Source organism: Brachionichthys hirsutus, chromosome 19 (assembly GCF_040956055.1).
Source record: "Brachionichthys hirsutus isolate HB-005 chromosome 19, CSIRO-AGI_Bhir_v1, whole genome shotgun sequence".
In the NCBI taxonomy this organism is placed as follows: Eukaryota; Metazoa; Chordata; class Actinopteri; order Lophiiformes; family Brachionichthyidae; genus Brachionichthys; species Brachionichthys hirsutus.
Genome location: NC_090915.1, coordinates 11958589 through 11982200, shown reverse-complemented (window position 1 = coordinate 11982200; position 23612 = coordinate 11958589). Strand labels below are relative to the sequence as shown.

The following is a 23612-nucleotide window of genomic DNA, read 5'->3' as shown; positions in this document are numbered from 1 at the left end:
TCGGTTTACCAAACTTCATGTTTCCAAATCATTTTCTCATACCTTCTTTCTCAAGACTTCGGTGCATTTTAAATATGACAAAGTGAGAATACCGAAGTGACAGTACATTTAGGAAACGACAACTGTTTTATTTTCTTCTTTCAATAAGCTTTTTTAAACAAGGGAGACCAAATATCTGAAAGGATAAAGATCAAGTAGGATAAATAGAATGTTTGATCAGGTGGAGAAAGCGAAAGCGCTGGTCCTCTGAAAAGTGATATATGCATCTTGAAAGTACAAAAGAAATTCAGGGCGACATTTCGGTGCAGGTATGCGATGAGCATGAAGATCTTCTGAGAGGCGAAACACCCCAAGCTGGATAAATCTATCCACGAGTGAAAGCAGTCCATTCTGAGAACACAGTGAACTTTTCTAGTGCCACAATATCTAAAATAAAATGTGGGTTCAAGGCTCACCTGTACACACATACCAGTGAAACACTGTCAAAGATAAATCCAAACACTTCATAGTGTCTTAACATTTAACCAGTTATGATAAATTCATCGCAAGTTCCAAAAACAGCATCCATTATAGGAACAAAGTAGAATAAGGGAGGATCCAACAGCTTCACATTTTCAAAGAGAACACTTATAAAAGTCCTTTGTAGTCTGCTTGTTCACAAATAAAGCTTTAACGAAGCGTTTTTCAATTCAACAAGCGATGCTCAACATCCCCTGATCGTGATCTTCCAACAGAAATTCGGTGTTTGGACCCTGGCTGATGATTGGCTGCAGTTATTGCTAGAGCCACCTCAGAGAACAGATGCCGAGTCACCGAGCGTTTCTGAGTTCTGCTCAGTGCTGTGAACGTGAAAGAGTCTTTCAAAAGCTTTTAAAGGAAAAAGCAACGTGTGCCACCCCAGCCAAGGGACGTAAAAACGTTTTCATTAACAGACGCTTTGAATAATTGCACTCCAAACAAAGTGATATGAAGGCAAACATTTCAGTTATTTTTTTAGGAGGGAAGGGGCTTCCATTCTTGTCACTGAAGTGAACCCCCCCCCAACAAACTGCTCTCTTGGTTCATCAGGACTCAGAGGAAACCAGCAGTGTGAAAGCCATGCTCAGGGTTCTAGCTCAGAGTCCTTCAGCTGGTCATGCACACGCTGCACAATGACAGAACGCATCAGCCAGCTGTTTCAGTTTACATACAGAAGATAGCAAAGGGGTCAAGTCAAGAAGGTCCTACCAGTCTTGGGTCTGCACCAGATCACGGGCTGCCGGATTTAGTCCAGGTGTGATTCTAGGGGCGACATTTTAATGAGATGTCCTTTGCAGAGGACGAAGAACGGTTGATGACTTGAACATTTAAATTTCCAGTAAAAATGAAATAAGACAGAGTGTCCCACTGCATTCCAAATTAATCTTGAAAAAATCAACAGATGTTGCTTCTCACAGCGAGTTATGTCAAATGTCTGGTTTTCAGGGCTACAAAATACAGTTTGGCAAAATTGTCAGGAAACCATCTGTTGGCCTTTCCCTCAAATAAACAAACAAAAATATCTTCTCTTCACCAATCTACCCTTTAAAGTGACTAATCAATTAAAGAGGACCTTGAAGAGATATGCTTAAAAGACTGTTTTTGTCTATGTATATATTTATATATCTTTATATATCTCTGTATGTGGTGTGAAATAATTCCGACAGTCCCGGAGGAGCAATTCAGTTTGATGCCTGCATGTTTGCCGGTTGCCGTGAGATGAGGGTCCGAGGAGGCTCAGATTCTGGTCAGAGGCTTGCGTCGGCAGGTCGAGTGGTGATGAGAATTCAAAAGTCCAGCGCTACGCCTTTCCCTCCTCTACTTTGATGGCCTGGGGCTTGATGGCTCCAGTGCGTGCCGGTTTGGCTTGCCCTGTGGGGGGCAGAGGCTCCTGGAGTTTGATGGTCATGGCCACAGATGGCATCTTGCCCTCGCCCACCGCCTTGCGTACTTCTCGCATGGATTTATTCTGTACAAAGATGCAGCAGATTTACTGAGACCTACAGCAGAGACTCGCAAATCACACATGAGCAGTGGTGGTCGAAGTACTTCATTTCATTACTCGAGTAAAAAGTACAGATACTACTAGTGAAATACTACTCCAATAAAAGTACAATTTGCCAAATCAAAAATGTACTTGAAAGTAAAAGTATTTGCTGTAGAAAACACTTAAGTACTGAAATTAAATTGTTTTAAGTACTGTGAATCATACTTAGAGGTAACAATACTTCTGAAGATGCATAATGTATTTTAGACTGTTCCTGTTCAGTTCACCATGGTTTAACTAATCCAGACATAAATGAAGAAAGAAGAGATGCAAGTAAACTGAAAACAGACATTTATTTAGTTCTTGTTCGTTACCAACAGGTGTAACCACAATCAGACTCCGCCCAGCTCTAACCTCGATCAACAAAACGCACAATGCGGCTAAAAGACCAGTGAACGGTAAATAAAACAATTCACCACCATAGCAACGTAATACAATTGAGAAATCAAAGGCACTTATTCATTGCTTTATAGCCACTAAATGAGAAAACCGTGGCGGCTCAGTAATAAAGTAACACAAAGGCATTATTTACCACTAACGTTGAAAACGTCTCAGTTCAAGTTTACCGCCTACATCCGAACCCTAGTCGCTGTGTATTTGCATGAAGTTTAATACGGCCTTGTTAAATGAGGTAGACTTTAGGTCGGGCCGGGGGCCGGGGGTTTCTACCGGAGTGTCCGCTTCGCGCTCGATGGGGGCAGCAGCCATCTTCGGGTCGACGGCAGGAAAGTAAGCCGGTCACGAACGCTCCAGCTAATGCAGACATGGGCAAACCCAGGCCCGGGGGCCATATGCGGCCCGTTGGTCTTTTTAATCCGGCCCGCCAAACTTGTCCAAATTATATCATTAAATATAATTGTATTATAATTAAACCTCATTCTTTTGACCTTTTCCCTGTAATGCTACCTGTAAAAGGCCAAATCCTTTCATGTAATAGCTTTCATGTGTCATTTAGTCATTTAGCTCACACAAATACTCCATCCATCTGTTCTTGGTCCGGCCCCTCTGTCAAATTTTAGAACCTATTGTGGCCCGCGAGTCAAAAAGTTTGCCCACCCCTGAGCTAATGGCTACATCCACGAGTAGCAGCGGCGACAGCTGGCGCCAGAAGCCGCGCGCCTGAGCCAGACGGCAACACTTCCTGTTGACAATCCATGTTCTGGTGCCACCGACTGTTCGCGAGTGTGGCTAATGATGCTTTTAGGTCGATTTTGAATGGAAAAAAACTCCATCATATGCACCTTGCAGGAGTAACGAGCAACGAGAGCCTTTTTGGAAATGTAGTAGAGTAGAAAGTATTACATTTATTTGTCAAATGTAGGAGTAAAAGTACTCACCAAAACATCTACCCGAGTAGAGTACAGATCCTCAAAAAAACTACTTAATTAGGTACTTAAGTAAATGTACTTCGTTACCGACCACCTCTGCACATGAGATATGGCTCTGGGGAGTCCATGCAAGGGACAAAATAAAACCTTCATGAAGTCAGACAATAAAACTGCACATTTCATGAAGGAATAGTCTCAATGACCCAGAAATACAAAACAGGCAAGTAGAGAAAAAGAAAATGGATTAAATTAAATTACCTATATTTACAGTGGGTGGCTCACCTTCATGCCATCCTCTGACCCTTTGACAGGGGGCTCGGGGGCAGGGTCACAACTAGGACTGGGATAAGGGGGGGACCGGATAATGACAGGCTTGTTGACCTGCATGACTGGTCTCTGAATGGGATTGGGGAACGGGCCTGTGGTGGGGGGCCGCATGTGCATCACCATGCTACCCTGAGCAGGTGGGACCTGTTGGGAGGGTAGAGCAGGATGCAAAAACAAATCATTAGCATTTACCTGTTCATTGATACTTGCATCCTGTCTGAATAACGAACAAATCTAATTCTGTGGATGATGATGAAGGAAATGGACGCCTTCAACCAATCATGTGATTTTGACATTTAACAAAATCAGTACCTGTTGGGCAAAATGTGTTGGCAGAGAGCCGATGCCCCCCCCCGGACCAGACGGCTTCCCACTGGGGCTAGCAGACCCAGGCCTAAAGGACAAGGAACACTTTTGGTTTTTCAATCCTTTTGCTAAAATGTTTGCGTTCCACTCGGTGCAGCAGGAAGCTGAGGTTCCGGTTTCTCACACAAGCTCCGTCTCACCTGTAAGACGCTCCGGCGATGCCGGGAGAATGGCTGGATTTGTCCGAGAACTGGAAGCTTTTAATTTCCATTTGTGAGCCCTGAGAAAAGAGACCACTTATTTGTAGAGAAATGGGACTAAATCAGGCATGGGCAAACCAAGGCCCGGGGGCCATATACGGGCCGTTGGGCTATTTAATCCGGCCCGCCGAACTTGTCTAAATTATATCATTAAATTAAATTGTATTATAATTAAACCTCATTCATTTGACCTTTTCCCTGTAATGCTACCTGTAAAAGGCCAAATCCTTTCATGTAGTGACTTTTACATGTCATTTATATTAGTTCACACAAATACTCCATCCATCTGTTCCCGAACCCGGCCCCTCTGTCAAATTTTAGAACCAATTGTGGCCCGCGAGTCAAAAAGTTTGCCCAACTCTGGACTAAATGCTTTCTAATGACTGAAGTTCTGAACAGAAGACTCTCAGATACCTCCCGGCCGCCGCTCATGACGGCCTGAGAGCTGGGCGGTAGGATCCGGCGGGGGCCCCCGACCGACAGGCTCTGTCCCTGCTGCAGGATGGACTGCGGGAGGATGAGATGTTGCTGAGCCGAGCCGTAGCGCAGCTGAGAGCCAGGCAGCGGCATGGTCACCTGAGGAAAACTCCAAGCTTTAACTGCTGAACTAAATGCACACAGGTATCTCCCAAACAACCCAACCCCTCCCACCTGGATGAGCTGGGAGGAGCCCATCCCAGGCCCCTGGTTCATCTGGCTGTCATAGACCAGCTGCTGGCTGCCATTCATGGGCTGATAGTGTGAGCCCGACTGTGGCTTGACCATGTCTGAGGGCTGCATGCCAGGGAAAGCAGAGTAGGGCCCCTTGAGAGGGGCCCCTCCTGAAAGCACCATGGGACTGGGCTGAGACAGGCTGGGGTGCATGTACACCTGGGATCTGAACGAGTGAAGAAGAGGTGCAGAATGAGCAAAAGAAAACACAGACCAACAAGGGGTCGACGTGGCCATACCTGAAAGGGGGAATAGTGTTGAACATCTCTTGGGACTGGGAGACGGGTAGACCCCCCCGAAGCCCCAGCTGAGCCTGAGCCTGAAGAGACGTGTGTAGGGAGATGGGAATCTGTTGGGCTGCAGCTGCCTGAATGGACCGACAATTAGAATGACAACAACTCTGCTGCTACACAAGCAAGCCTGTGTGTGTTCATCTCTACCTGCTGGTAGGTCTGCTGCTGAGTCACGGTTGGGGGGACAAGGCGTGGTTGGCTCGGGAAGAGATGACCATCCAAATACAATGGGGGGATATGATTACCTGCAGACGGCAAGGGAGACGGGAGATTTTAGGTTACATTCTGAGTTCTGAGGTCGTGGAGATCAAAACAAGATCAAACGCCGTTTTACCCTGCATGGACATGGAGGGAGCTACTGATGCCACAGGCATGGGGGGCATAGAAACTCCCCCAAAAGAACTGTAGCTGACACCAGCGGATGAGCCGATGCTGCAGGGAGGCTGAGCACCTGAAGCACCCACGCCAGGAGAGCCCTGCTCAGGGAGGGACTGGGAGTTCTCCCACGCCTTGCGTGCCGATTCCATCTGGGCGAGGGGAAAAAATGAAGATGTTTTCCGTCAAGGCATAAACAGACAGAGGGAGGAACAGCAGCCCTTCTTTGTTGGACAGTTTCATGGAATTGTTTTTCAAATACCTTCAGAGTGAGATCAGCACTTGGGAAGGAGATGGGATTGAGGTTAATGCCAGGCTGCAGGTGGTTGGAGCGCAGCATGGGAATACTCTGGTTGAGAGCCGCCTGTTCAACAGGAAATGAGACGTCAGACTCCCGCCCGTTCTAAAAGAAGAATCCTGCTTTTTTTAAAAGGCTTAAACATAGCATCTCACGTTGCCGGCGAGTGCGTCCTGAAGCTTGTTGACAGGAATGGACGCAGGGACTGGAGTGGAGCCGGGCGGGATGCTGAAATCAGAATCTTTGGCACCAACACCAAACTCAATAGGAGGTACAGGTAACACAGCATCCACATGAAGGTCCACGCCATTGACCGGGGTGATGGGGCCACCTTCCAGCCTGTCCACGGCTTCAGAGCCTTTGCGGTGCTTTAGGGAGCGCTCGTTCCCGATGGGCCCGGGCTTGTGCTGTTCTTTAGTCTGCTCTGGGCCAGCGTCAGAGTCCTGGCACAAAGGAGTCACTCATTTGCAGGGTTTCTCAAGGCAATCACAAACCACAGACACAAAGTGGCTTCATGCTTTACCTCAGAGTTGGGCTCACTCCCGGTGTAGCACACCCGTTTAGTCCAGGAGTCCCCCCCAGAAGACTGCACCGACAGGGCTACACAGTGAAAACATGTCATCAGTGGTCAGCATCTGACAGCACATGCTTTCCTACAGTAAGGCCGATCATTAGCCTTAAAAATGATCTCGTTTCTCAGAAACAGAAAACTTTGACGCAAATGCGCAATTTCTGGAAAACCGTGTCTCATGCTGGTGGAGACGGAACAGAGATGAAACTGGATTTGCACTCTTGAAAAGTATCCACATTACATATTCAACAAAAGACCCTGTTTGAAGGTAGCGCCGGGTTTTGTTGAAATCCTCCTCTGCTTTACTGCAAGTTAAATTCTGCTCCTCTTGTATTCAGCTTCAGGACATGCTGGCTCTGAAGCTCCACAGCCTGGGACTGTCTCCACCGCTCTGCTCCTGGGTCAGAGACTTCCTCGGCAACCGGCCCCAGGTGGTGAGGATAGGAGACACCACATCCTCCCCTCTGATCCTGAACACTGGGACCCCCCAGGGTTGCGTTCTCAGCCCTGCTCTGCATCCACTCCACAAACCCGGTTGTGAAGTTTGCTGACGACACCACTGTGGTGGGTCACATCTCCAACAACGATGAGACCCACTACAGAGAGGAGGTCCAGAACCTGATGCTGTGGTGCTCGAGGAACAGCCTTGTTCTGAACACCAGCAAGACCAAGGAGGTCATAGTGGACTACAGGAGGTCCAGGAGGACTGAACACGCCCCCCTGTGCATACGAGGGGAAGCAGTGGAGCGTGTGGAGAACATTAAATTCCTGGGCATCCACATCTCCTCTGACCTCTCCTGGACACTCAACACCAGACACCTGGTGAAGAAGGCCCAGCAACGGCTCTTCTTCCTCAGGAAGCTGAAGCGGGCTGGACTCTCCTCTGTGCTGCTTGAAGACCTTTACCGGGCCACGATAGAGAGCATCCTGTGTCTCAGTGCGACCGTGTGGTACGGCAGCTGCACGGCGCAGGACAGGAAGGACCTATCCCGGGTGCTGAGGACAGCTCAGGGGATTGTGGGTCACCGTCTGCCTGATTTGGACTCTGTTTACACCTCCAGAGTCCAGAGGAGGGCCAGACGCATCGCCACAGACCCCACCCACCCGGGCCACAGACTGTTTGTCCCGCCCACAGACCCCACCCACCCGGGCCACAGACTGTTTGTCCCGCCCCCATCAGGGAGGCAGTTCAGGACAATAAGAAGCAGCACAGCGAGGCTCAGGAACAGCTTCTTCCCCAGAGCTGTGAAAGCAGTCGTTCCCTTGCAGTAATCTGGGACTCGGAATGGACGCTCTGTGTCTGTCCCACTGGGGACGCTCTGGGCCTGTCCCACTGGGGACGCTCTGAGCCTGTCCCACTGGGGACGCTCTGGGCCTGCCCTGCTGTGCTGCTGTTGCTGTTTGCACTATTGCTTGCTGATTCTCATTCTCTCTGTATATATATATATATATATATATATTGTTGCTTTAAGATATTTCTTTTGTTTTTGATTATGTTCCGATGAGGGCCTAAAGCCGTGGGCCTTCTCACAATTTTATTACGTTCGCATAATGATAATAAAGTATCTTGAATCTTGAATCTTGAAGGACTGCACAAGCTCATCCGATGCATGTCACACTATTCAAAACATTTAGAAGAAGCAAACTGAAGGGAGATGCACATATTCAGGACCGTGTCCAGCTAATGTGGAATCAAACCCTCCCCCCGTCGCTGGGGAATAAAAAAGCCACTGATATAAAGCCTGATACCTGAGCTGTTGGTCTCCCAGATTTCAGTTCCCAGGTTGTTAGAAGAAAGCGCCTCTTCCGGCTGTTCAATACCGATGCTTCCCTGCTTTTTGGCAAACCGTGGTGGAATCTTGGACGTGATGGTCCTGTTCTTCACTGGCACCTGACACAGGAACAACCAGAAGCTAACCCAACGCTCATCCACAACATAGTCACTGAGAACACATTAACATACAGCAGAGCCATGGTCCTTCCTCCTCCTATCATTGTCCAGAGGGTGTCGTTGTTTTTTGGACAAGTCATCCTGGTATCCATCTTGATTCGAAATCGGTCCTCCAGGGTCTCTCTCGACTACAAAGTCAGACATAATCAGCACTGAGCATCATCAGCATGTAATTTTGAATCAGTACCAACAGAGGGTGCAAGAATACATTTTTATGAACACTTGACTCACGTGGATAGCCGCTGAGCTCGTACTGAGACAGAGGTTCAGCTAGGTCTGTCTTGGCAGGTCCTTGCTTCAGCTCCTTGACCAACTTCTTTCCAGAGGACTCTGTGGATTTCCTCTCCTCCACCTGCTCAATGTTGTAGCCCAGACCCACCTCGTCAGGTCCCCTGCTGAAATGAAGGAAGTTCTAATGCTGACACATCAAGTGGACTGCGCTTATAGCGCTTTACAAAGCCTCACATTCACACCATGCGAGGCGCTGGCAGGCCCACTGGAAGCAATTCAGGGTTCAGTGTCTTGTCAAAAGACACTTCGACACGTGGATAGTTGGAGCAGAGATACGAACCGCCGAGCTTTTGGTCACTGCACGACCCACTCTACCAACTGAGCCACAGTCGGCCCAAATTACCATTTAAAAGCAACAAACATTCATTCATTCATCTTCCTAGCACTTTTCCACCGCGGGTCATAGGAGCTGCTAGAGCCAATCCCAGTTTATTCAAGTTTTAAAACTGAAACCCACTCACTGACTCCTCTCTTCCTCACCTTTTACAAGACGTGCCTCCATTCTGCCAACTGTCACTCCTGTTAGAGGAAGGGTTATCTGGCATACGCCCCATCTTGTTTACTTCAAGCAGTGGTGGCTCTCCTTTCCTGTTCTGCCGCTCCACCAGTGGCCTCTGGCTGGAGAAGCTTCTCTTACAAAGCTCCCTCTTCTCACCAGAGCCTGGTTCACCGTGGCCGGAGTCTGAGGCAAACTCGCCGTGTCCCTGTAAAGTCAGGCCTCCACCTCCAAGCCGCTTCTCTCTCCAGTCACCGAAGTCGCTGTTGTCTGACCCTGACTCCCATTCCTCTGCCTGACCGTGCTGTACGGTACACCCACTGGAGTAGTGGCTACTAGGCCAGTTGTCTTCCCCGCTGGCTTTGGAGTGGACCAGCCAGGGGTTTGCAAAGTCTCCATTGATGTATTCTTCACTTGTCCACTGGTTCGCACCGGGTTCTCGCTCTTGTTGCAGACGGCGGAAGCGGGGAGGCTTGTCTTGACGGGGTGGACGCCGTCTCCTCAGCATCTGTCTGTCAGGGTTGTCGTTGTCACAGTAGTAATCTCCTTCGCGATCTTCTGTGCCATTTTCCGTGAAGGGGCCAGTAAGCTTTGGGGGATACTTGACAGTTTCACGTTCAACAGGGAGTCTGCAGGTGTATGAAGCCTCAGCTGTGGGGCAATAACCATTCTCTTGCATGGTGCCAATAAACGGGGGCCCACGTCCCCTCCATGTGGAGATGTCCCTAGATCCAAAGTTTCGGCTGTAACTTCCATTCGTGTTCAGTCGGGGGGGCAGCATGCGGCCTTCAAACCCCCTGCTTTCCTTGGCTTTGTCTCTGGAATCCATGGCAGTCTGGTCATCTGCGTACACCTTGTTGGATCTCCAAGAGTTTCGATCAGCTTTACAGATTTCAGATTCTGTGTAACTGTCTCCATTTTCAGATCCCTTCTGCCGCCGCCTTTTGGGCAGCTCCTCATACTCGGAGGCTTCACTCAAAGTCTCGCTGACATTTCGCCTCCGGGGCTTCCCCTTCTGGAACTCCTCCACCTTGACGAGGTCCCTCGGTGGTACCCTGCCTCTACGCTGAGTACCACTGCTGTTGTTATTACTATTATAAGACCCCCGGAGACCATCGCCACCTCGGCCACCGCGGGCTCCACCTCGAGCGCTAAATTCCCTTAAACCCCTACTGCGGCCTCGACCCGTTCCTCTGATGGTGCCAAAGGCCTGCTCTTCATCAATGAAGATCCAGTTATTGCGTCGGGGTGCATGGAGCTCTCTGTTTTCTTGGCAATCTCTTGTTGATTGGCTCTTGCCACAATCCCAGGTGACCTCCTTGAGAGAGTCATCACCGTAGGTGCTCAGTGGTCTCTCTGCTTTGGCGGGGGCTGGGGACTGACGTGGCTTCTCTTCAGGCTTCACAACAACAGGTGAGGCTGAGAGCCTGTTGCTGGCTGGCTGGTTGTCTTTCTTCAAGTCATAAACATTAGTTAGGACCTCCTTCTCCAGGCGATAAGGGACAATCTTCTCCTCAGGCTCAGACTTAGGCTTATCATTTTCCTTGTCTTCCACCTTCAGGGCCTTGAGAACTGGTTTCTTGATGGTCCCAGTTCTTCGAATCAAGGTTCGCCCACTGGTCTCAGATGGCTGGGTGGCACTCTTACTGGAACAGGAACTGGGCGTAGACCACTGGCTTTGAGCACTGTTGAGTCCCACATCTTGATTCTGGTCGCCGGCGCTTTTCCAGCTGTCCTGACAGACATCTATGGCCTCACTGTGAGGCTCAGCGCTTTCTTTAAGATGCTGGCCTCTTGAGTCTTGTTTCAGACTCTGGGACTGGATCTGAACAGTGGTCAGCAAGCCTTGGTCATTATGTTGGTGTCCGCTGCCCGAACCTCGGCTCTGGTAAGCATAATGGAGGTCATCTTGAGGATGGTTCACGCCCTCATTGAGCCTCTCATCATAAGAGTCCTGTTGAGCGCAGCCATCACTTCTAAAACAAGATATAACAGGATTAATGACAAACAGCAGGCTTCTGGGATTATCCATGGCTGTCCTAAATAAAGGTTTCATTTAAGAAACACTAAATTCTAATATTTCACTGCAGGAGCTGACCTGTCCTCCTGCTGGCCACTGTCTGAGCTTTCATGCTGTCTCTGATAAGGTGGTGTGAAGCTGCGCAGGGGATAGCCTTCCTGGTTCCACAGAGGGTAAGGCTCAGTGGAGGGTGCTCTTCTCTCCTGGTGAAGATTAGGATGACACCCTTCATCGGAACCAGGGCTGCCTAAATGGTCCTGTTGCATCATGGATTTCATCATTCCTGTTCATGAAAGAAAAGTGATGAGTAGGGCGGGGTATTCACCAATTTCCAGTATCAATTTGATTTCAATTTCTAAAGCTCAAAATCGATTAATCACGATTCAGCGATAATTAATGGATTCAGATTCATTTAGTGATACTGAAGTACAATTTTGAGCTGTAACCTGATTCACTCTCACAACCATGCAATACAATAGAACTGGGATCAATACTGACATTAGAACATATTTCAGCAGTAAAAAGATGAATCTACTCTAATGGAAATGGCTCCATTGTGTCATTTTATTTTTTCTCAACCTAAGGGAACATCACAGAGGAATTAAATTGCTTTTAAGTGCAAACAAATAAGTTGGTTTACTTGTAAATTCAGTTTAAACTTGAGCTGTAAACTAAACAGTGACAAAATGTGACTGAGTGAAGGTAAACTTGACCTGCAACAAAGTGCATGAAGGCATTTCTTAAAGTGCAATAAAGCCTCCGTTTCCTACTAGCGAGTACGGGCGTAACTCTTTACAAGCCTCCGTTATCTTGATAGCCCGCGGAGAACCATGGCGTAATGCGAGTGAATTCTTCACGTTCTTTTGTTTCGCCCCAGACGCCTTGTTGTGGGAAGCTTACTTTAGCATTAGCATTAGTTTCTGAGGTTTGTAGTGTTTCTGCAATAACTGACCTCCACTTGGCAGATTTTGAGAATCACTTTGGATTTATCAAGCTCTTTGTTTGGTTTAAACCCAAAAAGGTACTAAACGTCTGAATTCGGATTCAAAGTCTTTCAGACAGGCGTCTTAACCGAGTCAGCATTTTGCGTGCCTGACGTGATGATGTCGGGCCCTACTGATGAAACGTTCTGATTCCAGATTCAAAGTTTAGGATTGCCACTCACCTGAAGAGTGGACAGTGCCAGGGTAGTAGTCCACAGAAGATCGTCCTTGGGCCATACGAGGATCCATGAAAGGCGGCATCATCATCCAGCGAGGATCAAACCCAAGAACGTGTGGTGGATAGTAGCCCCGCTGGGAGTTGTTCGAGCCAGATGGGGCAGGATTACCGGACTGCTGCCAGTGCTGCATTTTATATACTTGTTCCTAAAGAAGGCAGGCAACAAACATGCTTTTAATAAATGGTGAACAAAACCAATGGTCCTTGTTCTGTGCAAAATAGACATCTAGTCCAGCTGAAGCTACGATGACTGTCAGTGCTAGCAAAGATGATATCGTCCAACGCTTGTCATCTGTCTGGGGCAATGCTGACAGAATGAAGTCAAGGCTTGTGTCCTGAGGATAGAGGATAACATGAAGATAACACAGCAGTCCTCCCCAAAGACAGAACACCTTACCTCATTATAACAGCTCTGAAGAGAACATCAATGAACATTAAAAGTCATTCTATACCGACACGTCCAAAAAAATCCACACCTTCGCATCAAATATGTATATACACATCCAAATCATTTTTTCGCGGGGGACGATGACAAAAGAGGACGGTTTTCTGCATGTCCTCAGTGAATATCAGACCTCTCCTATGCTGTAATGGCGACCTCCACCCTGTTGGGGGCAGTGCTTCTGTTTGTGGGTGGGTGATCACCGTCTGTCACAATGTAATGAGAGACGAAACAGGAAGTACGTAGGGGAGGAGGAGGGACGGCGCCGCAGCAGCGATCTGAGAACTATAAGCTGCTGAAACGGTGGAGTTCGAGTCCCGGTACTGAGCAGAAAGCAGCAGTTTCTGTTATTCAAATCAATCATCGTCAACGATCACGGCGAAATCACGGAGCTGAAGAGCCGAGCGCTACCGAAGCAGACCGACGACCGCCGGTCAACCCGGGGGTCGTTCTAAATCCCGGCGTGCATCGCCACACACACCGACGGTTCGGTTCTGGACGGATATATTGAGCCTGACCGGGATTCGTCAGGAGCGGTTCCGTCTGGATCACCGAGGAGCAGCCGTTGTACAGCTGATATATTGTTTGCAAATAAATTTGTTATTACAACATCAAAAGTTCTTTTTCAGTGTTGTTTTTATTGTTATCCAGAAGTAAACAACAGTTTACTTCTAATTTCTGCCTCTCTTCCACAGCCAATAACCCCAAAACGGAGAATGGTAGAAACAAGCTTTGTGTTTCTGATGAAAGATGAGACTTTAGTTTTTCATGTCTGCATAGTCATGGCACATAATATTCTGTGGATCTTGAAATCTAGGGCAAAATGAGGGAAACCGCCGGTACTCAGCGTATGTCAGCGCTGCCAACAGCTGGCACCGACTGAGCTAAAGAATCTTGGAGAATGAGACTGTGTCATCTCCCACTATTCCACTTTGCATGTCACGGGAGTTGCTGGTGCCTATCCCAGCTTGCTATGGGTGAGAGGCGGGGTGCAGCTCAGACGCATCGCCAGCGCGCCACACAAAGACGGATAACCACTTATACACTACAGACAATTTGGAGTCATCAATTCAACTAAATTGCATGTTTTTGGAGGAACCCGGAGAAAACCCACACAGACACGAGAAGATCATATGAACTCCACACAAAGGATTCCAACTGGTTGTCTTCTTGCTGTGAGGCAACAGCGCAACCCACAAATGGCTTTTTCCACCCTCTCACCATTTATTCCATTATTATGTGAATTTTGTATTCTTGTCCTGGTCCTGGTGTGAGTCTTTGTGAGTTTTTACAAGGCCATGAGAGGTGCCAGCGAGCATTTCTGACCATTTACTGGGTTATTTAGTTATTTTATCCACTTAACTGCGGTCTCTGACATTCTACTGTTGACTGCCACTGGTCTGGGTAGATTGTTTGAACTGAATTGCCCTTCTAGGATAAATAAAGTTGTTTGAATCTGAATAGGCTAGCGTGAAGCCCTCTTCTCACCCAGCAGCCACTAGCACACTGATGCATTGTGTGGAATGAGAACCTCACGGGTCAGAAGGCCATCAGCTGGCACGCACCTGCTGCTGCTGCTGAAAACGGGCTGGAACAAGTTTGGAGGAATGACGTCCACTCTGGTCCCCTGAGGGGGAGGTGGCCTCTTGGCTGTCAACATCACTGCCAGGGTAGTTAGAGAAGCTAGCTTCCTCACTGTAATTATGACCGGGAGAATTCCTGGGAGGGCACTCACTGGCATCTGGAAATAATGTTTTTGGAAACCATTTAGATCGGATGTTTTCATCTGATTTATAATATAACAGGGTCCACTTGTATCCCGTTACCTTTTGTGTTGTCCTGCCAGTTCTCGTGTTGGGCCTTATCCTGCTCCCGGTTTGGAGACAGGGGAACATCTTTACCCTCTCCCTCTTTCTGGCGCTCTTCGGTTCTCGATGTTGGCCGTTCAGTCTTCCCAAACTTCTCATCCAGTTTCTTGAGCTTTTCAGCACATGCAGCCAGTCTTTCCTCACGGGCACGCCTCTCTTCCTCCTCCCTACGGCGCCGGGCCCGCTCTACCGCCTCCGACATCTCGGGCGATACATATTTTGCCCTCGCCGGGCCCTGAGCATGAAGCTGGCGCTGATGATCTTCCTGGTCATTTGGTAGGTCAGCCTGGCTTTTCTGCTGGGCCTAGAGATGGAAGAGAGGAGATTCACGAGGACGCTCAACACAAATGTATTCAGGATTTTGTGATTGGATAGGGCTAGCAGTGACCATTTAGGGAATTAAAATGTTCTCAGAGCAATGGGAGCAGAACACCTGGACTGTGTACCTCACCAGAGTTCTTGCCTCAGCAGCTCAGGTCAAATTACACCACAGACCATATTCACTGCAAGTACCCCCCCCCCCCCCTCTGTCCTCCAACTACTTTTTCTTTAATAGCTACTATCTATCCCCAAAGATCTCCAGACGTGTCGATTTATGTTTAACTGTTAACCCTCAGGATAATTATTTATAAGATGAGGAATTATTCTAAACCAGGGAAACAGGAATCGTCGAAAGATTCATTTTAGAAGCAGCACAGCAAGGCTCAGGAAGAGCTTCTTCCCCAGAGCTGTGAAAGCTGTCGTTCCCTTGCAGTGAGCTGGGACACGGAATGGACACTGGGCCTGTCCCACTGTGCTGCCGTTGCTGATTTGCCCTATAGTTTGCTGATTCTCATTCTCTCTGTGTGTATATATCATTGCTTTTAAGAGGGATTTCGGTTTTTGTTTATGTTCCGATGAGTGCCTTGAGCCGTGGGCCTTCACACGATTTTATTATGTTTGCATAATGACAAATAAAGTATCTTGAATCTTGAATATTTAGTGAAAGCAAGTCAGGCACATCAGTAGGGTACACAAACACGATGCTTTACATATCCTCAATAAGTAACGTGGTGCCTTTCCCTCCACAGTCACGAGAGTTCATCATAGCCGTAACCTCAGAGTGGAAGATAAAGCATATTGTTACCGGGGCATCGACAGAGCTATATCTGCCATTTGCCTTCCTGGGAGGCTCATGTTGATGATGTTGGAGAAAATAACTCTCCTCAGGGCCCCCCTGGAGGTAAGACACATCACGGGAACCTAGGGGGGATTGCTTGTCCTGCTGGATCTCTTGCTCCCTCTCCCACCCAGTCCTAAAGAGGAACGTATGAAAAATTAAACCAGGAAGCCTTCAAGTGAAGGAAATGAGTATAAAGGTATAAAAAGAGTAATATGCACCGTAATTTCCAGACTATTGAGCGCACCTGATAAGCCGCAGCCACTACATTTAAAAAGAAAAAGGATTTTGTACATATATAGGCCGCACCTGTCTATAAGCAGCAGGAATCCACGTTATAACATGAGATATTTACAGCTTTTTAAAAACTTTGTTAAATACAGTGGAACCTCAGTTCACAAAGTTAATCCGTTCCCTTACTGTTTAAACCAAAATAATTTTTCCCCATTTAAATTAAAGCCCCTGAAACACTTGTTTTAATCCTTCAATGGTTTACACGTGGCGAAAATATAGAAAGGAATTAAAGATAACCTTAATTATAGAAAAGTACAGTTATACATTATTAGTAAAGTAAAAACATAATTGTACACTTTACCTTGGTTGTTGAAAGTGTGTGGTGCAGGTGGAGGAGGAAGATTACTCCTTTGAATATGCTGAGGCCTATTTAGCCCCACTAAAAGTAACAATTTTAACTATATGGGGCACAATGAGGGTAAATTTAACAACAAAGCACAAATGACAAGGGTGGCACAGTGTGTCCATTTGCTTTCCAGGAGTATGTGTGCATGAAGCGCAAAATGACTGATCTGAAGAATTTAGATTGAGTGTGTTTCATGTGTTTCATCGGCCCACCAAAGACCCGTTTAATAATTTCATTGGTCTAGAGATTAGCCGCATCATTGTATAAGCCGCAGGATTCAAAGAGTGTAAAAAAAAGTAGCGGCCCACAGTCCGGAAATTACGGTAGCTACAAAGAAAGAGATCTCACCACATCTTGTTTTTCTCACAGTGGTCCTCCTCATCATCACTAAATTTGAGCTTCTCACTATAATCAACTTCCTCATGGAGTCCTGGAAAACCACAAATCATCAGTCACCAACAGTCCTGGGATGTGATGCAGAGCGCTGGGACAGGAATGGGAATCTCCACAGACTGAAGAAACACACTTCATGTACACATGTAGAAGCAAACACCTGCAGCAACCTGGCATTATTTAAATGTGCTTCTGGTTCAAAACAAACTTCTATCTCAGTACGATAAATTAAACGATTTGTTCACAACATAGTTTCGCTTTGAGGTCGAGGCAGTGAAGGAAGAAAAAAGGTAAAAATCTCTCCATACAAAAAAGACAAACAAGCGTCGTACTACTACTACTGTACGTTCTTCTTGTCCCCTGAGGGGTCGCCACAGCAAACCAACCTCCTCCACTTTGCTTCGTCCTCCCCAACACCGGCCACTCTCATGTCCTCCCTCACTACATCAGCCCGAATAGAACCCACCAATCAGGTCCAAACAACCGGTGAGAAAATGTTTCAGTGTCATGGCCAATTCACCACCATATAAAGCATTTAACACACACAATATTATCTATTAATATTATCTGAAGCTACAGAGGTACTGTTGAAATCTTACAGGTAAACTTTTATTAGAACTATTTGTACATATTCTGGTGTAACACTGGGAACAGTTCCAGTGGATGAAATACCGACCGGCCCATCCATCCTCACAGTCGTTGTCCAGCTCATCCAGATCCCTCAGGTCCTCTGGGTTAACGATGGCCGGGCGCTGCAGTCTGTCTCCAGGCCTGCGGATGGGCTGAGAGGAGACTCTTGGGGGAACACGGACAAAACGGTTCTCTCTTTTCACATCGCCACTGCACCCACAGAGGACGAAAAGGACAAATAAATAACTTTCAGACACCACAAAGACTTGGAATTAAGAAATGCCCTGAAGCTGTGAATGTCCTTACTTGACAAGTTCAGGTTTGCAGTAGGTCTGTCTAAAGGCAGGTTTGCTATCAAACCGGGCCGGAGCTGCTGCAGCGGCAGGAACATGGTTTGTACCCGGGGCTTCACGTGTCTCTTTAGAGCACATCTGAAAGTAACAACATGTTCATAGCAGCAATACAGCAAACAAACAAAAAAGCATGTGCGCTCTCACAAATCAATACATAGTACTTACAAATGCGGGCAGCATATCGTGGTAGACAGCAGTGGAAGTGTGGTGAAGCTGGTACTGCAGGGCAGTGGGGACAGTCCTGCGAACAGGCTGGGTTGGTCTCAGGAAAGGCTCCTTTAGGTCATGGGTCACTGGTGACTGAGCCGTAGCTACGCTAGCGGTTGTGCCGGTGGTAGAGGAGGCGTGAGATGACGTTGAAGGAGCAGCAGTCTCACCCAGGACAGTGATCTTACCCTCAGGATCTGCTGGCAGGCCGAGGTTGAGGGATGAGGGATGAAGGTTCCTGCCACCACCTTCCCTCCAGCTCGTCACATCTTTAGGGGTGGTAAGAACCATTTGAGCAGTGTACAGGCATTTAAAAAAAAACCTCAAAGCAATACCTCACCATTTTTTTGACCTGATCTCATGTTACATGACAGGAGATTACTCTGGTACTCAACCTCTCCTTCCAAATATCACATACTGCTTTTAGAAAACGGAAATCGGTTGTTTTGATAAATACATTTCAACCCGGGGAATAGAGTTACTGCAAAATGTACCATGTGCTTTCCAAATTTTAGATATTAAATATATAACCATTTCATTACACAGAAGAACTTTTATCATTTACCTGGGATTTATTAAAACCTTTTTGGATTTATATATATAAAAACAAACCCAAACTCACTCTGGGGGCGGAGGCTTGGTCCGGGCCCATACGACGGATCGAAGCCGTTTCTTTCCTTGCCAGCCCTGTCCTGTTCTCCAGCTGCCTTCAGGGTGGGAAATTCCTCGTGAGAGAAGGGCTGAAGTCGCTTTGAGGCCCTTGAACCTGATTCATCATTGAAACATGCGTTAATATTCTCCATAAGTATTCCTGATCTTAATCACATTGACCTTTCCGTAATACACGCCCACATGACTTTACAATCATAACGGTACACGTAATGCCTGCTTGACGTGTGTGCGTAAATCTTCGTGGGAAAACACTGCGTCAGACAAACCTACCTACTGGCACTTTGATTAGCATGTCATACAACAGTGAAAATGGTGAAACGTTGTAGCCACGGTTTGTGTAACAGTGATGACCGGTATCCTGAACGACTGGAAGGTTTATTCCCTTCCCTAAACAGAAAACCAGCAATAAGAAATGTCTGCGTTGGATCATATTTTGTGAAAGATCACACGACCAGTTGAATGTATTATGAAAGTGAAATGAAGAACATTAATACATAAAAAAACAGTCATCTCTGCAGAAGTAATGAACTACTACTAAAGTAACAGAGAAACATAGTGTACAACAGCATTTCATTTACAGTACCGTAGGTTTAGCCCCCTATAAAGAGATCCAAGTACAGTTATTAGTGTTGGGTTTAATTCGCTGTCAGATTTAATGTGGCTAACCCAACATTTATGCTTGTGTTGCACACTAACATTATCGTGACGGGTAACCATGTTGCCAATCTATCATAGCGTTTATAGCTAAAGCTAGCGTTAGCCTCCCACGTCACTGACAGGATTTGTTAACTTTTAGTTGTAGTTACTGTCACCCAAGAAAAACACAACTTTTAACATCAACCCAAATCTCCATGGTGACAGCTTAACCCTGATTAGCACCCGACTTCAAGCTGATCAGTGGGATGTTTGTATTATTCTGCATAGTTATTGACCAATAGACCATAGCGTAAACTGTAAGATATTTGATAAGTTCCAATAACATTTTCTCAAACATTGTCATAAGAAATAGTTTCAGCCCATCACTCACCAAATGATGGTACTGTACGTTTGATCTGGAATAAACTGACTAAATCACGTATAATGCCACCAAAAAACTTTGTCTATATAAAAAATGAAAATTCATTCTTACCCCGCTTGACAACAGAGTCCATATATTTTGGTTTTGATAAAAAGTTGAAGTGAGTGCAGCACTGACTTGGCAAAAAAAAAAAAAAACTGAGTGAAAAAAGCCTTCACTGAAATATTTGAATCCCTCCCGTTTGCTCCTCAGCAAAATATTTGTATCCTTGAAAAACATTACTGAGAAATCACCAGGGAGATCTTCTCAGCCTCCTACTACTACATGGGTTTTCATCCATTTTGGTCAGATTGTCTGAGACCGCTCTATGTGCATGAGGACGGGGCAGGTCACGGAAAGGTCAATTGCTGGATGTGCAGTGATAAATCGGACAGATCGCTCACCATCTTGCTCGACTGCCTTTCCATTTAGCTGGGCCCATTGCTTTGGTCCACCTGTGTTGGTGTTCTGTGGAAATAAGGAAATGTATGAACAGTTTAAAAGTTACATAAGCTCTTCTTCTCATTTGCCCTATCCAATTTCTAACAGTTAATCCTTTCCAAATTTACATTAAATAAAGATGCTGGACACCATATTCTCAATCTAAAGCAACCAAAGATTGCTTGATCTAAGGTGCTGTTCAGATTGTTAATCTCTCTGTTAGATGACCCCCTTTTGTCTCTGCCATCAGTGCCCATAGAGAGGGGGATGGAGACCTTGAGGGCGATTGTGAGGGACTTCATACATTGATTTCCTTCTCATTTGTATTCCTGGTGGCTGCAGTGGTCCTGTCCTCTGGTTTTATTTCAGTCGTTTAGGTTGAAAGGAGGAGGAGTTCAGGTACCTCGGGGTCTTGTTCATGAGTGAGGGACGGATGGAGCGGGAGATCGACAAGCGGATCGGTGCAGCATCTGCAGTAATGCGGACCCTGCACAGATCCGTCATGGTGACGAGAAAGCTGAGTCGAAAGGCGAAGCTCTCGATTTACCGGTCGATCTTCATTCCTACCCTCACCTATGGGTCACGAGCTTTGGGAAGTGACCGAAAGAACAAGATCTCGGGTACAAGCGGCTGAAATGAGCTTCCTCCGTAGGCTGGCTGGGCTCTCCCTGAGAGATAGGGTGAGAAGCTCAGTCATCCGGGAGGAGCCAGATGAGGTGGCTCGGGCACCTATTTAGGATGCCTCCTGAACACCTCACCAGGGAGGCACGTCCCACCGGTAGGAGACCATGGGGAAGACCCAGGACACGCTGGAGAGACTATGTCTGGGAACGCCTCGGGATCCCCCCGGAAGAGCTAGAGGAAGTGGCCGGGGAGAGGGAAGTCTGGGCTTCCCTCCTTGGGCTGCTGCCCCCGTGACCCGGCCCCGGATAAGCGGATGAAAATGGATGGATGGATGGTTTTAGCAAACTCCTGTTAAGGTAGAGCTGAGAACCCTGTTCTGCCGGCCCTATGTAGTCCGGACAGCAGCGGCTCTCCCCCTTTTGCCCATTTTGGCTGGCCCACCAGTAGTTAGTTAATGCAGGAGGAGGTACGCCTCGCTCACAGTTCAATAGGCTCTTTTGAACTGTGACTCTCCGGTCACAACCAACTGAGCTACGGGGAGAACGCACAAACTCCGCACAAATACCATTCAAACATAGTAACTTCTTGCTGTGAGCCGACAACGCTAACCACTTTGCCACCATACACCCTCGCAATAGTACATCTGTTGAGCATGAATGGTACTGGAAAGGACAATACTACAGGCAAATCTATGGCCTCTCAGTGGGTCAAGAATCAGTGTCCTTCAGAACCTGAGGTAAATAATGAGAAGGAATCTGGGAAGGCAGACTTGAAGGAAAGTTATTATTTGTTTGATTCCTCTTTGTACAAACTGTGTCAATGGGGTCGCAACACAATTTATTTTTATAGTCTTTCCGAACCTTTTGCACACAACTGATAAAACCTATATTAGAGCTGCGGTTTCAAGAAGAGGATTTCAAAGATCAGATTGGAGATAAATATTTAATCACAATAGCTACACCAACTCACCTCCTGATTGGCTACTGCTGAGGGCTTCTGAAGATTGGAGACAGATTTCTGTAAAGCCAGCTGTGGCTGCAACTCCGGCAGCTGTGGTATTGATGCAACAGAACTACAAGGAAGAAAGATTGAACTGTTAGCTTTGTGAGAAGCTCTGTGCTAGTCTAAAAAGAAAAACTATTTCAACACATTTCAGACGGTTCCTGACGCTGCCCTATGAAATGGAAAACTCTTTCGCTTCAAGCGATGCTGGTCCCTGAGGACTTGTTTCTTCATTGCACCCAGTAATTAGTATTTAGCAATTCTTGACAACCTACAACTTGATTCTTGTAAATCACCAACAAGAGATGAGTACGGTAGGATTGCTGGACTACATAAAATAGATTATGTGATATACAAAAGTTCATACAACAGATCTGCCACATAACCAAAGGTAGTTTACAGCATCTTCTTTTTCTCTACCTCTTCTGATCGGGTAGTTCCTGCTTGTTTGCCCATCCTGTACCGTCTTTAGGCACAATAATCACGTTGGGATCGTTTCCTTTGTTTTCTGACTTCAAGCTTGGAAGGTGAGCAGGGGGGGGCATACGCCGGGCTGTGGCCACTTTACCAAGACTCTGCAAGCCATGTCGCGGAACTACTGGAGGAAAACATTTTTGAGACAAGGAAATGGTACCAAGACACAGATACAAATACTGAAAAGAAAAAGAAAAACCATACCTGTGTTTTTGTGAGTTTCTATTGATTTTCCCTTGTACTTGTCAAATAGACTAAGTGAGGAATACTTGCTTTTCCCATCCCTGGACTTGGTTATTTGCCCCAAACGATCGGACATTGCGATGTAATGTCATCGGGTAAGGAAATGTTTCTTTGCTCCTCTTCCCAGTGCCTTCTGATTCTAAAAAACAACAAATCCCACCTTAACTACAGACCCACAAATAAGAATTAAATATTACATCCAGAAGTGTGTAATGAGGCACTATTTAGATTTTAAAACATTAATTTTAGATCATTGCCATGTAATTCTCGCATTGAACAAAATTATATACAAAAACTAATGTAAATGAACTGTTCTTCTGGTAATAATCAACGTTTCACATGTTTTCAAACCAGAGGGTAAACACAGAGATTGGGCAAGTCAATCATTTTCCAATTCCGTCAACTGAGCATGTCTTTGTGACCAATACATTTTTTAAATGACTTAAATGTGTCACGTTTCAACTTAAGCACAATAGAGCTGAGGAATAATAGTACACTGAGGAAATTATAAATCACACTGAAACAATATGCATATCTTCACAATTGACGGTTTAAAAACTGTGGTCAAATGTGATTTTTGCAGATGTCAAAGAAAACAGTAATAAAAATTAGTTGAGCTGAAATGTTCATGTAACTAGTCAAACATTGGATTTAAAAACAAAACATTATGCTAACAACATAAGCAGAAACAGAAAGTACAACCAATGATGACCATCTTATTCAGTTCAATTCATCCCAATAACCTTAAAGAAGTAGGGGCTTTAAGATTCAACATTTTTATTTAAGTTAACTATTACTTATGATGAACACTAGCTCTCATATTTTAAAGCCATGGCAACACTGTCGATGAACAGGAGGCATGAAGAATGATTCACTAAACATTGTTTTGGTTCA

The 23612-nt window shown here is 46.3% G+C and overlaps 1 protein-coding gene across 1 annotated transcript; it reads right to left on the bottom strand.

Annotated features, from left to right (window-relative positions):
- Positions 1-6: 6 nt before the first annotated feature.
- Positions 7-22919, bottom strand: prrc2b (proline-rich coiled-coil 2B). Its single transcript, XM_068752545.1, has 30 exons — positions 22680-22919; positions 22422-22599; positions 21969-22071; positions 20339-20402; positions 18828-18971; positions 18164-18474; positions 17952-18076; positions 17692-17855; positions 16971-17052; positions 15950-16118; positions 14782-15118; positions 14521-14696; positions 12458-12659; positions 11371-11575; positions 9257-11248; positions 8717-8880; positions 8498-8613; positions 8284-8425; positions 6487-6563; positions 6119-6406; positions 5928-6029; positions 5625-5817; positions 5438-5535; positions 5237-5364; positions 4938-5163; positions 4701-4862; positions 4227-4306; positions 4033-4114; positions 3676-3864; positions 7-1987 (listed from the first exon to the last, which is right to left on the bottom strand). Exons 1-30 carry the CDS (start codon positions 22792-22794, stop codon positions 1820-1822), a joined length of 6582 nt encoding a protein of 2193 aa, XP_068608646.1. The 5' UTR covers positions 22795-22919; the 3' UTR covers positions 7-1819.
- Positions 22920-23612: the final 693 nt, after the last annotated feature.